Below are 18,667 nucleotides of genomic sequence, written 5' to 3'. Positions count from 1 at the left end.
CACTTTGTACTGATATCAGTTTACAGTAATGTACTTTGTACTTTTTTGAGCAGGTTATAAACATTCTCTGACTTTTGGTCTTTATTTTCAACAGGGAAGCCTCACAACATCATGAGGTAGATAGCTAATGTCCCACTGACAGACGAAAAGCATAGATAAAGGATATTACATGATTCTATATACATTTAGTAGATCAAACACCAAACGTAAAAAAGGACACATAAATCCTGTAACAAAAATCCATTTTTTCCATTTCTTATATTTCCTTATGGAAATATAATAATTCCTTATAATAAATATAAGTATTTATTACTTTCACTTGTATTAAAATTTTATTGAATTGAGTTGTATTAAGCATAGATTGATTTAAATCAATATACAGTTTCACAGACACTTGTAAAGAAAAGGAAACATAACAGTTTTATGACGTATAAGTATAACCGTAGAAATGGACATATCCATTGTTATATAACTAAAATAAGGAAAAGTGTTTGGATTGTTTGTTTGTTTGTGGACATATTTGCTTTTTCTGTTTCAACCAAAGAAGATGTTGAGCTTTAACATAAAAAAGGTTCGTAGTCAATCAAACACATTTTGAATGTATTAAATATTCTCCAGAAAACTTTGGATATCTCTCTACATGTAGAAGGGGAGCAAGAATTTAATTTTTCTAACTCTGCTTTTTCTGATGATATTTAGTTATTACTGCCGTCAACTCAGAAATTTGGCAATATTTTCTTTTAAAAAGGAAGTGTACATGGATGGTTCTTTTGCAGCTAACATATCTTAATATTGAGATAAAAATAACAACTAGGAGATATTTTTTAGTTCTAGGTATCTTTTATACACATGTTAAATATAAACACAAATACATACAAACTACCAAAACTTTCAGTTAGTAAAGAAACAAATAAGCCAGATTTTTCTCTTATAAATCACAGAAACAAATCTTGCACTTGAGGCCTGGTCGTGAATACAGCCACATCTCTGTACACGTGGTACTACCATAACAGCAGATAATCATAGCATCTTATGACTTCTTGTCTATAAGCAGACATAGTTTAAAATAGAGTAATGAAATATACAATCTAGTTGTTGTTGTTAGGCACTGTTGAGTTGGTTCCAACTCACAGTGACCCTATGTACAACAGAATGAAACACTGCCTGGTCTTGTGTGGTATTAACAGTCTTTGCTATGTTCAAGCCCATTGTTGCAGCCACTGTGTCAATCCATCTTGTTAAGGGTTTTCCTCTTTCACTGACCTTCTATTTCACCAGGCATGATGTCATTCTCTGGGGACCAGTCCCTCTCACAACATCCAAACTACGTGAGACAAAGTCTCATCATCCTCCTTTCACAGAGCATTTTAACTGTACTTTTTCCAAGACAAATTCGTTTATTCTTTTGGCCCCAAAAAACCCAGTGCCTGGTATATTCAACACTCTTCACCAACACCATAATTCAAAGGCATCAATTCTTCTTTGGTCTTCCTTAGTCATTGTCCAGCTTTTGAAGGAATATGAGGCGATTGAAAATACTATGACTTGGGTCAGGTGCACCGTGGTCCTCAAAGTGACATCTTTGCTTTTAAAGATTTTAAAGAAGTCTTTTGCAGTAGATTGTCCCAGTGCAATAGGTCATTTGATTTGACTGCTGCTCCCATGGGTGTTGATTGTGAATGCAAGAAAAATGAAATCCTTGACAATGTTAATATTTTCTCCATTTGTCATGATTTTGCTTATTGGTCCAGTTGTGAGGATTTTTTGTTTTCTTTATGTTGAGGTGTAATCCATACTGAAGGCTGTGGTCTTTGATCTCTATCAGTAAGTGTTTCAAGTCCTATTTACTTTCAGGAGGTAAGTTTGTGTTATCTGCATATCACAGGTTGTAAATGAGTCTTCCTTCAATCTTGATGCAGCCTTCTTCTTCATGTAATAATCCATCTTCTTGGATTATTTGCTCAGCAAACAGACTGAATAAATATGGGTGAAGAATACAACCCTGTCATATACCCTTCCTGATTTTAAACAGCGCAGTATCCCCTTGTTCTGTTCAAACAACTGCATCGTGGTCTATCCAGGTTCCTCATGAGCACAATTAAGTGTTCTGTAATTCCCATTCTTTGCAATGTTATCTGTAATTTGTTATGATCCACAGAGTTGAATGCCTTTGCATAGTTAATAAAATACAGGTAAACGTTTTTCTGGTATCTCTGCTTTTAGCCACGATCCATCTGACATCAGCAATGACATCCCTGGTTCCACGTCCTCTTCTGAATCCAGCTTGAATTTCTGGCAGTTCCCTGTTGATACACTGTTGGAACTGCTTTTGAATGATCTTCAGCAAAATTTTACTTGCATGTCATATTAATGGCATTGTTTGATAATCTGGATTATTGAAAGGTGATTCAGTTGGATCACCTTTCTTTGGAATGGGCACAAATATTTATCTCTTCCAATCAGTTGGCCAGGTAGCTGTCTTCCAAATTTCTTAGGATATGCAAATAAGCACCTCGAGCACTGCATCGTATTGTTGAAACATCTCAATTGGTATTCCATCAGTTCCTGGATCCTTGTTTTTTCAGTGCAGCTTGGACATCTTCCTTCAATACCATGGGTTCTTGATCATATTCTACTTCCTAAAATGGCTGGATGTCAGCCAATTCTTTTTGGTACCCACCCCAGTGCCATCGAGTTGATTCCAACTCATAGCGACCCTATAGGACAGAGTAGAACTTGCCCCATAGAGTTTCCAAGGAGCGCCTGGCTGACTCGAACTGCCAACCCTTTGGTTAGCAGCCATAGCACTTAACCACTACGCCAATTGGTACAGTGACTGTGTATTCCTTCAATCTTTTTTGATGCTTCCTGCGTCATTCAATATTTTGCCCATAGAACTCTTCAGTATCGCAACTTGAGACTTTAATTTTTTCTTCAGTTCGTTCAGCTTGAGAAATGCCAAGTGTGTTCTTCTCTTTTAGTTTTCTAACACCAGGTCCTTGAACATTTCATTGTAGTACTTTACTTTGTCTTCTTGACCCACCCTTTGAAATTTTCTGTTCAGCTCTTTTGTCATTTCTTCCATTTACTTTAGCTACTCTACATTCAAGAGCAAATTTCAGAGTCTCTTCTGACATCCATTTTGGTCTTTTCTTTCTTTCCTGTCTTTTAAATACCTTTTGCTTTCTTCACGTATGATGTCCTTGATGTCATCCCACAACTCATCTGGTCTTTGGTCATTAACGTTCAATGCATCAACTCTATTCAAATCTATTCTTGAGATGGTCTCTAAATTTTTTTTTTTAATGTAATTTATTGTATTTCAAAATCCACTGTTTTATTGTTGTTGCATGATGTCAGGGTGATTCCAACCCACACTGACCCTATACAGCAGAGTAGAACTGCCCTATAGGGTTCCAAAGAGCAGTTGGTGGATTTGAATTGCTCACCTTTTGGTTAGGAACTGTAACTCAACCACTGTGCCACCAGGGCTCCTCAAAATCAACTACATGACATCAAAGAAGTAGCAGTTTTTTAGAAACATAGTAAGTTTTATCAAATCCAAAGCACATTGATCATAGTTATTAGCAGCTAATACACACTGAATAGTTAAGTGCTCGACTAACTAGTCGAAAGGTTGGTGGTTCAAACACACCCACAGGCATCTTGGAAGACAGGCTTGGAGATATGCTTCCAAGAGATCACAGCCTTGAAAACCCTATGGAGTAGTTCTACTCTGCACACATGGGGTCACCATCAGTCCAAATCAATTCAACGGCAATTTACAACAACAATACACACTGAGAGTCTATTGTGTGCAGATACTGTTCTAAGTGTTTTACTTGTATTAATGCAATTAATTCACATAATAACCACAGGAGGTAGGTACCATTTTTATCCATGTTGTAGAGATGAAAGGGCTAAAGAGCTAATACACAGAGTGGTTAAGTAACTTGTGCAAGGACATACAGCTTGTAAGTGGCAGAGACAAGTTTCAAGCTCAGGCAGCTCTGTAATTTCCACCGCTATAGACTTTGGGCTGTATTTGTGCTCCAAAATCATTCACTAATTTGACCAAATGAGTGTTCATTTACCATTAAAAAAAAAAAAAAAAAGCTTACCAAAACATCCCTTTCCAAATATATAAACATTTATGTATGCCAGGCACTGTCCTAAACGCTTTATACAAATCAGTTCTCTCAACCTGACATTCTGACCTACAAAGCATCAGTTGCCATACGCTGATGTAGATCTGTTTAAATAATAATTCGATAGTTCATTCCACCAAAAATCAAGGAAGGGAATATCTTTGTCCTGTTACCATTCATTTGAAACCAGCTCTCCACTAACCTTGGTCCCATGTCTTCTTTTTATCCTTGCTGTATCCATAGAAAATTGCTCCCAGGAGTCTTTTTTCCCCTTTGTTAAAAAATAAATCAAAAGTACTTCTTAATAATACAATATGCTTCCTGAAGCTAGAGCTTGTGTGTATAGCACAATGTTAAAAGAAAGTTCAGATATATTAAAAAAAAAATTTTTTTTAATGGCAACTCTTTTGACTTAATGATAATGTTCTGCATTGTTAGATATAAACACGAGTTGGAGTTCAAATTATAGTACAAAGCCCATGCTTCTCCATTCTACCCGTGGAATGTACACTAAGTTATCAGTCTTAGAATTTTGAATCTCTGAATCTTCAGGAAAGACTTCTATATGACGTTTATCTAGAAGAATCCCAGGTGTTCCAGATACTGTATGAGGTAATATCTTGGCAACACTGGCTCTTCATATCCTGTGGAAAATTATATTCCCCCTCTTCCACGGGGCGGTGGGGGGGACCATTCATAAGTATTTGCCTTAGTAAGAAGTATGAGGAACAAGTTTTTCTTGTGAGTGAGGGATCGGTGCTATCTGTCATTTGCTGTGTCTTCTTCCTCATGGTAGAGAGAGAGCTGGGTCATATGTACACAAGGGCTACCACTTCATGATATTAGATTGTTCTGAGTCTGAAGGGCTTCTTGACCTCCAGCAAAGGCACTGATCCACACCACATGAACATGAATAATACACGACATGGAAGAGTTTCACCTCTGTGTGCCATGGATACAATTCACGAGCAATTCACACTAGATGCCAGTCTTTGAGGCAATCCAGTCTCGATACTTAGTCACTCTCGTGTAGACTCCGGGTTTTTTGGGGAGAGCACATGATTGTCCCCAACTTACTATACCAACAAGGTACCAGATGTCATGATTATCAGGATAAACCAGAGGCCCACCAGAATCACCCTGCAGAAAAACAAATGTAGATTTGAAATGTTAACTCTGATTTAATTCAAAAGGAGATCATTGTAATAAATTCTTTTCCACAGAAGAAAAGCAAACTAGTACATAAAACGTAAAGCCGGTTGAGATGGATTATATAATGTTTCTCTCAATTGAGTTAAATTTTGTGCTAAACTTTAAAGTGCTTTTTTTAAAAAATTTAATTTTATTTATACACATATATATTTTTTAACTGAACTTTAGATGAAGGTTTATGGAACAAACTAGTTTTTCATCAAATAGCTAGTACACACATTATTGTATGACGTTGGTTAACAACCCCACGACATGTCAACACTCTCCCTTCTCAACCCTGGGTTCTCTCCTGCCTTCCAGTCCCTGCCCCAGGGCTGGTGCACCCCTTTTGCCTTGTTTTGTTCCATGGGCCTGTTCAATCTTTGGCTGAAGGATGAACCTCAGGAATGACCTCACTGCTGAGCTGAAAGGGTGCCCGGGTGCCATACTCTCAGGATTTCTCCAGTCTCTGTCAGGCCAGCAATTCAGGTCTTTCTTTTAAAGGTGCTTTGCTTTTTAATAAGACTAACGTTCATTCATATGAAATAGTTACATTATTTCCGGTTCAGAATCCTTGAATTTTTTTTTTCTAGTTTGATTAAACACTTTATTCATGCTTGAGTCAGCATGTATATCAAATGTTAATATGAGATTAGTATTTACGGGCATAGGTTGAAGATTTCAGTGATCTCAATGTTAGCTGTTAGCTTGGTTGTACTTTTTGCACCTTTTCTTAGTTTCTTTCTCTCACCTATTTCTAATTTTCTTTTTCATGCTGGATTTTATATAAGCTCCCTTAAACTTTTTTGGAACAAAGAAGATTAAGTAAATAAATAAAAATATGCATAGAGGTTAATGATGTGGTCTCTGTAGTTGAACTGTCTGAGCTTCCGTCTCAGTTCTATGAATCACTGGCTGTAGGACCTTGAGTAAGATACTTAAGCTCTCTGTGCCTCATTTGCTTCACTCATTTGTTCATTCTTTTATTAGCTATTTAGTGAATTACTACAGTAATCAAAGGTCCCTATCTTCACAGAACTTCTAGTTTAGTGTTGTTGTTGTTATTGTTAGGTGCCATCAAGTCATTTCCAACTCAGAGCATCCTATGTACAACAGAACAAAACACTACTCAGTAATGTGCCATCCTCACAATCGTTGTTATGCTTGAGCCCAATTTTGCAGCCACAGTGTCAATCCATCTCATTGAGGGTCTTCCTCTTTTTTGATGACCCTCTACTTTACCAGGCTTGATGTCCTTCTCCAGGGACTGATCCCTCCTGATAACATGTCCAGAGTGTGTGAGACATAGTCTCACCATCCTTGCTTCTAAGGAGCATTCTGGTTGTACTTCTTCTAAAACAGATTTGTTCGTCCTTTTGGCAGTCCGTGGTATATTCTTTGCCAAGGCTACAATTTGAAGGCATCAATTCTTCTTCCGTCTTCCTCATTCATTGTCTAGCTTTTGTATGCATATGAGGCGATTGAAAACATCATGGCTTGGATCAGGTGCACCTTAGTCTTCGAAGTGACATCTCTACTTTTCAACTCTATAAAGAGATCTTTTGTAGCAGATTTGCCCAATGCAATGCGTCTTTCAATTTCTTGACTGCTGCTTTCATGGCTGTTAATTGTGGATCCAAGTAAAATGAAATCCTTGACAACTTCAATCTTTTCTTCCTTTATTATGATATTGTTTATTGGGCCAGTTGTGAGTATTTTTGTGTTCTTTATGTTGAGGTGCAATCCATATTGAAGGCTATGATCTTTGATCTTCATCAGTAAGTGCTTCAAGTCCTCTTCACTTTCAGCAAGCAAGGTTGTGTCATCTGCGTATCACAGGTTGTTAGTGAGTCTTCCTCCAATCCTGATGCCCCGTTCTTCTTCACAGAGCCCAGCTTCTTGCATTATTTCCTCAGCATACAGACTAAATAGGTATGGTGAAAGGATACAACCCTGACACACACCTTTCCTGACTTTAAACCATGCACTATCTCCTTGTTCTATATGAACAACTGCCTCTTGATCTATGTACAGGTTCCACATGGACACAATTAAGTGTTCTGGAATTCCCATTCTTTGCAATATTATCCATAATTTGTTATGATCCACATAGTTGAATGACTTTGCATAGTCAATAAAACACAGGTAAACATCCTTCTGGTATTCTCTGCTTTCAGCCAGACTCCATCTGATATGAGCAATGATATCCGTGGTTTCAGGTCCTCTTCTGAATCTGGCCTGAATTTCTGGCAGTTCCCTGTCAGTATACTGCTGCAGCCACTTTTGAATGATCTTCAGCAAAATTGTATGTGATATTAATGATACTGTCTGATAATTTCTGCGTTCAGTCGCATCACCTTTCTTGGGAATAGGCATAAATATGGATCTCTTCCAGTCAATTGGCCAGGTAGCTGTCTTCCAAATTTCCTGGCATAGAGGGGGGAGCACTTCCAGTGCTGCATCTGTTTGTTGAAACATCTCAATTGATATTCCGTCAATTCCTGGAGTCTTGTTTTTCACCAATGTGTTCAGGGCAGCTTGGACTTCTTCCTTCAGTACCATTGGTTCCCGATCATATGCTACCTCCTAAAATGGTTGAACATCGACCAATTCTTCTGGGTACAATGACTCTGTGTATTTCTTCCACCTTCTTTTGATGCTTCCTGCATCATTTAATATTTTCCCCGTAGAAACCTTCACTATTACAACTCAAGCCTTGAATTTTTTGTTCAGTTCTTTCAGCTTGAGAAATGCTGAATGTGTTTTTACCTTTTGGCTTTCTACCTCTAGGTCTTTGCACATATATTCTTGAGCCACCCTTTGAATTCTTCTATTCAGCGCTTTTACTTCATCATTTCTTCCTTTCACTTAAGCTACTCACCATTGAAGAGCAAGTTTCAGAGTCTCTTCTGACATCCATTTTGATTTTTTCTTTCTTTCCTTTCTTTTTAATGATCTCTTGCTTTCTTCATGAATGATGTCCTTGATGTCATTCCAGAATTCGTCTGGTCTTTGGTCATCAGTATTCAATGCGTCAAATCTATTCTTGAGATTTTCTCTAAATTCAGGTGGGATATACTTAAGGTCATACTTTGGCTTTCATGTACTTGTTCTAACTTTCTTCAGTTTCAACTTGAACTTGCATATGAGCAACTGATAGTCTGTTCCTCAGTTGGCTCCTGGCCTTGTTCTGACTGATGATATTGAGCTTTTCCATCATCTCTTTCCACAGATTTAGTCAATTTGATTCATGTGTATTCCAACCAGTGAGGTCCATGTGTATAGTCATCGTTTATGTTGGTGAAAAAGTTATTTGTAATGAAGAAGCCATTGGTCTTATAAAATTCTATTATGTGATCTCTGGCATCATTTCTATCACGAAGGCCATATTTTCCAACTATCGATCCTTCTTGGTTTCCAACTTTCACATTCCAGACACCAGTAATCATCAATCAATGTTTCCTGATTGCATGTTTGATCAGTTTCAGACTGCAGAAGTTGGTAAAAGTGTTCAGTTTCTTCATCTTTGGCCTTAGTGGTTGGTGAGTAAATTTGAATAACAGTTGTATTAGCCAATCTTCCTTGTAGGCGTACGGATATTATCATATCACTGACAGCATTTTACTTCAGCATAGATCTTGAAATGTTCTTTTTGATGATGAAGGCAACACCATTCCCGTTTTAGTTGTCATTCCTGGCATAGTGGACCACATATTTTCTGATTCAAAATGGCCAATACCAGTCCACTTTATCTCACTAATGCCAAGGATATCGATGTTTATGCATTCAATTTTTTTTTTATGATTTCCAATTTTCCTAGATACATACTTCATGCTTTCCATGTTCTGATTATTAATGAATGTTTGCAGCTGTTTCTTCTCATTTTCAGTTGTGCCACATCAGCAAATGAAGGTTGCAACAGCTTGACTCCATCCACATCATTAAGGTCGACTTGACTTTGAGTGGGTAGCTCTTTCCCAGTCATATTTTGAGAGCCTTCCAACCTGAGGGGCTCATCTTCCAGCACTATATCACACAACAGTCCACTGCTATTCGTAAGGTAGTCACTGGCTAATTTTTTTCAGAAGTAGACTGCTGGGTCTTTCTTCTTAGTATGTCTTAGTCTGGAAGCTCAGCTGAAACCTGTCTGCCATGGATGACCCTGCTGGTATTTGAATATTGGTGGCATAGTTTCCAGCATCACAGCAACACACAAGCCCCCACAAACTGACAGATGCATGGTGGCAGTTTAGTGCAAAAAAAAAAAAAAAAATTGAATGAGGCTACAAATTAAGGCAAAATTAAAACTGTGATTTTAAAAAGCAAACCAGTTGCTGTGGAGACAACTGTGACTTGTGGCAATCTCAAATGTGTCAGGGTACAACTGTGCTCAATAGTTTTCAGAGGCTGATTTTTCAGAAGTAGATCTTCAGGCTTTTCTTCTGAGGCACTTCTTAGTGAATAGGAACTGACAACCTTTCAGTTAGCAGCCAAGCCCTTAACTGCTGGCATCACCCAGGGACACCACAATTTTGATCAGGGCTATGAAAGCATGAAATATGAGAATTTGACCAATCAGGGAGGTCAGGAAAGTTTCCCCTGAGGAAGCACAATGACGTGATATCTGAAGGAAGAGCACTTAACTAGGAAACAGCAGGGGAGGATGAAATATGTTCTAGGCAGAGGGAGCAGCTCTGGCAGGAGGAGCCTAACTTGTGAAGGGCCTGAAAGCCAGGCAGAGCGACAGGGGAGATGAGTGTAACAGAATATGTGTGGTATGATGAGGTTGGAGAAGTAGGGAGAGACTAGTCCATGTGGACTCCTGTGGGTCTTGTTTAGAAGTTTTTTAGTTTTTTGTCTTAGTATAGGTACAAAAGTAAGTGACTGAAGTGTTTTAAGAAGGGGCGTTGAAATCATCAGATTAGTATGTTGTTAGAGATCATTCTGGCTTTTGTTTGACTAATGCTCTTAACGGGCAAAATAGTGAACATGAAGAAAAGAGAAGCTAGCTGTATGGCTAATGTAGTCGTCTATACAAATTACAGATTTTTAAACACTTTTGCTAATACCACTACCTCACTGGTTCTTTCTTTCCTATATTTCTGTCTGACAAAGTCCCAAACCTGAAAGAACTCAGCTATCCACCCTCTCTGCTTGTACCCAGGCATAGTACATAGAGAAAAATATCACACAACACGTTGTACATAGAGAAAAATATCACACAACACGTTGACTCCACTATAGAAATAAAGGTAAAGGTAAAAGTTGTGGCGGAGGTATATTTAGGAGGTTAAAGCCATGGGCTTGTGTAACTATGGGATAGGTAGAAAAAGAATGGCTTCTAGCCTTCTAGCTTGCTTAACAATAAAAGGAGATACAATTCATAAAGACACAAACCATAAGAATGATCAAGTTAGGTGGAAAGAGAATAAGAGTAAAGTCAGATGCAGCATGTTGAATTTGAGATGTCTTCGAAATATCCATGTGGAATTGTCAAGGAGTTAGATATATGAGTCTGAAGCTCAGGGAAGAGGCTGAGCTGAAAGTATAAATTTATTAGTCATGTGCACAGAGGTGGTAATTGTAGTTGTGGAGGAGAATTAGATCCACTAGGGAGAAAGTTCAGAGTAAAAAAAGGAGCAGGCATAGGATAGATTAACATTTAATGGCTGTGGCTAAGAGAATGAGGCTGAAAAAGAGACAGAAAAGGAATAGACAGAGATGTTGGATGAAAATCATTACAAGTCAAAGAAAATAACTTTTGAAGAGGGAGAGATAACCATTATTAGATGCTTCTAAAAATTAAAAATAGCAACGGACTAAAAAATATCTACTGGATTTTAGAAACGTAAAGGTCACTAGAAACCTTAGAAGAGATATTTTGGTGGATTGATAGGGCAGAAACTATTTGAAATGAGTTGAGCAGTTAGTCAGAGGTGAGAGAATTGAGGCAATGAGTATAAACTTTTTTTTTTCAAATGTTCTATAGTAAAGGGTTAAGGTAGGTAGCAGCTGGAGGTATCCTGGGTCAAGAAAAAGCTAGCTTTTGTTTGTTTGTTCCCCTAATTTGGGAGATTTAAATAAGGAAGGATCCAGTTGCTAGAGAAATGTTTACTGTAAAGAGAGTAAATAATTGTTAGTGTAAACTTCCCCAAAGGTTAGAGAGAATGAGACCAGAGCACAGGAAGAAGGATTAGCCTTAAAGAGAAGAGGTAGCTTCCCTGTTGTGGCCGAAGCAGAAGGCTGATGACATGGGTCCAGATAAAAATAGAGCTGAATGCTTGCTACTGGGAAGATAAGTAAATCCCCCTCTTATAGCTTCTATTTTTCTTTGAAAATTTGGTAACAAAGATATCAGCTGAGAATAAGGCATGGGGGAAATAAGAAGTTAAGGAAAATGGAAAATGTTGGAAAAAATTCAGAGAATGGTAGATTTGGGAGAAAACAAATAGACAAACAACAAACATATTAAGCTTGCCAGCTTTATTATCTGGACTCTAAAGTGGAATCAACGTGTTGTGTGATATTTTCTCTACGCACATTTCCCTGCTTGGGTACAAGCAGAGAGGGTGAATAGCTGAGTTCTTTCAGGTTTGGGACTTTGTCAGACAGAAATATTGGAAAGAAAGAACCAGTGAGGTAGTGGTATTAGCAAAAGTGTTTAAAAATCTGTAGTTTGTAAAACAGAGATTATTGTAGTATATTTGTATCTCATTATATTAAATGAAATAATTTACAAAAAGTGATTAACAGCTTGGTACACTCAGTACAATAATTTTTGTTGTTACATTATTAGATAATCTTGGTCCATGGTGAAATAGATGCCATTTTTTTTCTCTCAGGTAAAATACATGCTAAACTTGGAAATAGCTAATGATAACTGACAAAACTTTTTTCAAGAGTGTTGAGGTTCACTTTGGACTTACCTTACAAGCATCTACTTTTCCTTCCATGAACCCTGCACACAACATGCCTGGAGTTACCAGCCCATCATACACATCCTTTCTATTACATACATCAGTGCTTATGACTTCTACTCTGGCTTGTCGAAGTTTATTTTGTGTAGGTCCTATTAAAAAAGAAAGAAGAGTGTTCTTCAAATATAACTGTATCTAAGACGTGTTCATAGGAGCAAAATCCTAAGATTATTTTATTAACATAAATTGAGTTATCTCCAAATTTTATTCTCCAAGTCATAAATGTCTCCATGCGAGGAACCATAAACTTAATGCCCCAGTATTATATTTCTAGATCTTCAAATGTTATTGGACCCCTTAAAACTGCATGCAAAATCTCATTTGTATATGTATACATGCATTTTTTTTTTCATGAGGAAAGAATCATAGTTTTATAAGATGCGAAAAGATATCTTTCACTCTGATCTTAACTTGTTCAAGTGGCACATTTTCCATATAAGGAAACTGAGACCCAGGATGGTTCATTGATTTCCAAAAGGTATTCAAGTAGAAACCAGGACCCAAGCCCATGCAATCTGTTTGCCCTGCTTTGTGGGACAGTGTGCTATTTAGGGGTGCCTTGTACCATGGGGATGCCAGATATATACCAGCAATCTGATGCCACCAGCACAGAGCAGGGCCAGGACAGGAGGAGATGGATACAGCACCTAGAAGCTTTGATGGGCAAGGAAATTAGAGTGCAGGAAAGGAGGTAGCTTAAGGCTTCTGATTGATGCTGTCAATGAACTAGAGGTAAGTGAGACGAAGAAGCAAGTCAAATTGGAATGTATGAGGCATTTGGGAATTTTGTCATGTAAGACCAAGACCCCCACAAAAAAACACGTTGCCCTTGAGTTGATTCTGACTCATAGCGACCCTATAGGACAGAGTGGAACTGCCCCAGAGAGTTTCCAAGGAGTGCCTGGTGGATTCCAACTGCCCACCCTTTGGTTTGCAGCTGTCGCTCTTAACCCCTACGCCACCAGAGTTACCTCATGCAAGACAGTTCTGTCAAAAAAAAAAAAGCTAGATTAAGGCATATTAGCTTTTGTCACCTGATTTCTACCATTGATAGAAACTTAAACATACTTCTAGATTTCTCACCTAAACATTCAAACATAACATTTTTCTTTAGAACTGAGTGAACTAATACCTAGAAATGTTAAGTTTTAGTCTTCAATTTATAAAATTCTTAGAATTTCTTTTTTTTTTAAACAACCTTAGGAAGTGGGACAGAGGAAGAAAATACAGATTCTATTAACTTTATTAACTAGCCAAAATGAAAATTCTCAAAATATTCACAAAGCCTTTTCATGTTTATGATCACTGTAATTACTCATTAAAATAAGAAAGGACTTAAACAAACAAAATACTGACATTAAGATGGTGGTTTAATGTACACCCACTCCTCACTTATCGACAGAACAGGGTTAGGTTCCAAAAACCAGGTCTTTATGCGAAAGTGGTGTTATGCAATAGTCCAGCTCCATGCCCTGGGTGCCCTGGTAGCCCAGGCTGTTTGAGGCTGAGGTGAGCCCCTGACCCAAGTGCTGCCTCGGGAGGTGCAGGGGCTGTGCAGCCTGCCCACCCTCTTGGGGCAGCGGTGGCTCACATGCCCCCAGAAGGTGGGGCTGCCGTGTCCTTGGGACCTGGGCTTCTCAGAGGGCGGCAGCAGCAGTGGTGAGTGGGGCAGTTCCAGAGGTTCAATGGGGGAGTGGCTTTGGAGCCCGGAGCGCAACTTTCAAAATCAGCCAGCAAACTTCAAGGTGCGGTGACACAGAGGGCAGTTTGGACAGCCAGTGAGGACTAACAGGGCCTCCATGCCCAGCATGGGCGCTGTGCCTCTGTTGCCCCTTCTCCAGTACCGTGGGTGCAGGGGTGTGATGGCAGTAGGGTCCCACGCACTCCCTGTCACCGCAGCCTTCCTTGAGGCACCCAGCATGCTCATTGTCCTGGGTGGGGCCACCACACAGGGAGGCACCTACTGGGGCCCACCAGGGAGCAAACTTGGGAAGGGGAGGGAGGCTGCCTGCCCTGTAGGGTCCAGCCCCGGGACAGAGCTTGACGCATTGCCACTACTACCTGGTCATCCCCAGGGAGGCTACAGGTGGGCGATTTCACTGGTCCACCCTGGCAGGGGGACGCTGAGTGGTTAATGCGCAGAACAGTCCAAGAGTAGATTTTTTTTTTTACTATTGTAAATGTGAAATGTCCGATAATGGAGAAGTAGGTTTATATGCTAACTGGTAGTATTCACATTTGGGAGTATACAATTTTTAGTTATTTACTCCCATAAATTTCCATGTAGCCCTGGTGGCCAAGTGGTTAAGAGCTGGGCTGCTAACTAAAAGGTCGGCAGTTTGAGTCCACCATTCACTCCTTAGAAACCCTGTGGGGAAGTTCTACATTGTTCTATAGGGTCACAATGAGTGAGAATAACTCAAGGGCAACGGGTTGGTTTTATACACCCAAAGATTTTTGTCCCTTCTTATAGCAGGTAACACAATCTATTCTTTTTTTTCTATATTTGTCTTTCATTTCTAACCAGTGCTCCAAATAATTTGTGAAGTCCTCAAAGAATAGGGACCCAGTTACTTTTATTTTTTAATCCATAGCCCCCTGTTCTATCCTGAGCTCTACGCACTGGAAACATAAACATTATTTTTATGAAAAGCCTAAAAGATTCCCTAAGACAGCTTTTAGATCTCAAGACAAATTGCGTTAAGTAAATTAGATTGAAATTACTCACCATCATCTACAATGGATCCAAATCCTGTGACAAATACACTCGTTTTAGGTGGCAACTCTACAGATGAATCCGGGAGGCAAACTCTCTGGACTATACTTGAAAACTCAACTCCAGTATCAAGCTGGGCCAACGCAATGTCATTTTCATTTGTTTCTCTGTGGTAATTTTCATGAAGAATAATTTTCCTCACATTTCGTTTCACTTCAGGTGGTGTTATAGTTATACCAAAAGTAGCAATCCATTGAGTTGGGTCTTTATTTCTGTAAAAAAAAAAAAAAAAAAAAAAAGGTATTTATTTTATAAAAATGATTGAGACTGTATTTCTTCTGAACTACTGGAGATATGCTCCTGAAAATCCCTTAGTGAAAGAAATTTGCAGTTGATGACTTTTGAGAAAAAGAGATTAAAAACATTGATAATACAAATGAACATGCGAAAGCCCTTCAAAATATTTTACATCCTCTAAAATTAAGAAGACAACATGGCAACTAAATGGAATTTCAATGCTTTATTTATTTAGGTTGATGATAGTAATGGATACTACGAAATTGATTTCCAGTGTTTTATTTTCTTGTTAGAAATCCTTCAGGTTCTTTTTCTTCTATAATGTCAATGAAATGTATAGAGCTTAATTTTTATTTGTTTTGGATAATATGCATACTAAGAGGCATTCTCCCTCTGTGTCAGATCCTTGATCCATTCTTATTTTATGACTCACTTATTGGCTCATGTTTCCTGGATCTTACTGTGTGTGCAATTTGTCTACTTCACAAACCCTTATCTGTACACAAGGTCGTTTCTCCACACTAAGTCCCCCTCCCACTCCAATATTCAATGGCTATACAGCCCCAACTGGATTTCATGCTCTTAGAGCTTCGGTCTTCCCTTCATCTGGCCTGGTCGGTACCTCTTACCAAGCTCTCAACTTTACCTCCACGCAGATACTTTTCTCTCTCACGAAGCTGCATCATGAGCAAATTCTATCTAGTCCTGTCATCATTTTTTATCTCTCTATTCTTCCCGAAAACCCAGTTCTCTTTTTTTCTAACTATTCCCATCAAGAATGATTGGAAATGTAGAGAAACTTGAATTTCTCTGTGTGGAGGGAAATTATGTAGAAGGAAATCACATAGCGAAGAATTCACAAAGGGGATTTCCTCTTCCATGAGGGATTACTGTGTTGGTGACTCATAAACTTTAAAGTATAATGAAGAACCTGAAAGACCAGTGGTTTTCCAAGGGCTCTGTACTGCCCCAGAGATGAGCAGGCAGAGCCTGGAGAGCTCTGTACGTCTGTTTCACTTATTTACATTTTAAAGGGAGATTTTATTTGAAGCAGAAATCTTAAACCTGAAACATTCACTTAAAAACTAGAATCCTGGAGGTACAAAGACTCCAGTCCTTAAGAAACTTGCAATCTAAATGGGAAGACAAAATAGAAATATTCTGTTCCTTCATGCGTTGCCAATGATAGAAAGCCTCATGTAATAGGACCCACTCTTTTTAGATAAGGACACTGAGACCCAGAAGTTAAGTGACTTGCCCAGATGAGTGAAATACCCAGCTAATCAGTATTAGAGAGAGATGGCCCAGGTCTCCTGACTCTTCGTCAAGAACTTTTTCCCCAACCACAGTGCCATAATGACTGGGATCATTTTTCATGCATATAAAATTGAAAAGATTTGTTTTAAACATTATTAAAAAATATACTATTTTTGCTGAAAAAAGGTAGTCTATTTGACTGATTGCAATATTGTCTTCAAAGTACTGAATATTTTTCCTTCTCAGCAGCACACCACATTCTGCAATTAGGTGCAGTATCATCCTAACAATTGAATCCTTTCTCTCCAAGATTATCACCTTTCCCTTCTCTTTTGGATTATTATTATCAGCATAATGTCCCCCATATTCTTTTAAACCCCTCTTTTGACACTACACCCCACTTAACTATGGTCCAATTTCTCAGCTCCTTTTTATATAAAAATTTCTTGAAAGTGCTTTCTAAACTCTCTGCATCCAGTCCTTCTTCTATGCTCTCTTGAATCCATTCCCTTTCCCATCATACCACCAAAATTTCCTTTTTCAAGGACACCAGTGATTTCCACTTTGTCAAATTCAATGGGCAGTTCCCATGTAGGTGTTTCTAAACAGAGTCTACACTGGATCTGCTGGAACATGTATTTTAATCATTATAGGTGATATTCTTCACTAAAAATAAATTGGCATTCTGGGTTTATTTATTTTTTTTAATCCACATAAACTGAGAAAGTTATAAACTAAAGTGAATGATACTCTCACCAAAACAGAAATACAAAGAACGGAGGATTGTGTGAACATTAGAAATCAGAAAGCATTAACAAATTGTTGGGTTCAAGTTCACCTCTAAGGGATGGTGTCAGTTATTTTGGGGTTGTAAATATATATATGAGCCCTGAGGGTGCAATGGTTAAGTGCTTGGCTGCTAGCTGAAAGGTCAGCAATTCCAGCCCACCAGTGGTTCCATGGGAGAAAAGACCTGGCAATCTGCTCCTGCAGATTTACAGCCGAGGAAACCCAATGGGGCAGTTCTATTCTGTCCTATAAGGGTTGCTATAGTTGGAATATACTGGTCGGCACACAACAACAGCAGATATGTATAAAAATTAAGTGCCTTTTCTGACAATCGCCTTACATACATTCGGTTGTTTTTTTCACACCTCTACTCCATTAAGAAAGATGTATGCATCTTGGAACCATTTGGACCGTTACCATTAGGAGGATGGTGAAAAGCCTCCTAGAATCACCACGGATAGGCTTTTTTAGAAGGGTGCATGAGTAGTTCCAGTTGCCAAGCAAAGGAGCTTTGTTCCAAGATTTTTTGTCTTTTGAGCTTTTAAACACATGTACCCCGATGGTGAAACACCATGAAAGAAAGATGGTGTGTCCCTGGTCTCCTGGAGCAACAGGGTACTTGTGTATATTCATGTAGATAAACTGACACAGTTGGCTTTAAGAGGTGCAATCTCAGAGGCCCAAGCAGGGAGCTCCTGCTGAATTGTACCTGACAAATTTTCAAGAGCAATATTGTGACAGCAGTGAGACAGAGTAGCAAACCTCTCCCACCTTCTATATACCTGTCTGAAACTCACAAGCCCACAAGGATTCTTGAATAAATCCCTTTCATGGTTCTTGGGCCAGAATTTGCCCACAAATATTTTCAGGCTCTCAAGTTTCTTGGAAGGCTACTTTTCTCACTAAAAGTAGTGACTGCCCTTCAGTGGGGGCTTGTGTAATGGTGAAAAATGAAAAGAAAAGCAAAAAAAAAACTTTGGTGAAAACTCACTAAGGTGGAAGGCCTAGGGATGAGGCAGTATATCTAGGGTCAAACTTTTGGCTTTTATACAGCTAGATAAGCCTTGTAAGCACATTTATGGCTTCTTGTGTGATAGCTAGGGGGACCTGCTGGGTTTGGTTTTATGAGTGTGTGCATGTGCGTGTGTGTGTGTGTGTATGTGTGTGTGTGTGTGTATCGTATTTGGAAAACCGGAGGTGCCCAATATAATCAAATGGTGCCTCCAATTATCATTGGGACATTGGCGTGTTCTTTAGGACATGTATTCCCCACAAAAGAGGGTGTGATTTTT

General features: G+C 38.8%; 1 protein-coding gene across 2 annotated transcripts in view; it reads right to left on the bottom strand.

Annotated features, from left to right (window-relative positions):
• Window positions 1–4,123: 4,123 nt before the first annotated feature.
• Window positions 4,124–18,667, bottom strand: part of LOC126077130 (transmembrane protease serine 11F) — a 103,609-nt gene continuing 89,065 nt past the window's right edge. For both annotated transcript variants that reach the window (XM_049886162.1, XM_049886163.1), the window contains 3 exons: window positions 15,045–15,304; window positions 12,266–12,408; window positions 4,124–5,288 (listed from right to left, as the gene is read on the bottom strand). In XM_049886162.1, coding sequence (XP_049742119.1) covers window positions 5,127–5,288; window positions 12,266–12,408; window positions 15,045–15,304 — 565 coding nt within the window. In that variant the 3' untranslated portion in view covers window positions 4,124–5,126. The remainder of the gene's footprint in view (window positions 5,289–12,265; window positions 12,409–15,044; window positions 15,305–18,667) is intronic.

Source organism: Elephas maximus, chromosome 5 (genome assembly GCF_024166365.1).
Source record: "Elephas maximus indicus isolate mEleMax1 chromosome 5, mEleMax1 primary haplotype, whole genome shotgun sequence".
NCBI classification, from domain to species: Eukaryota; Metazoa; Chordata; class Mammalia; order Proboscidea; family Elephantidae; genus Elephas; species Elephas maximus.
Note: the sequence above shows the minus strand (reverse complement) of the source record. Positions and strands in the feature narration are given on the sequence as shown.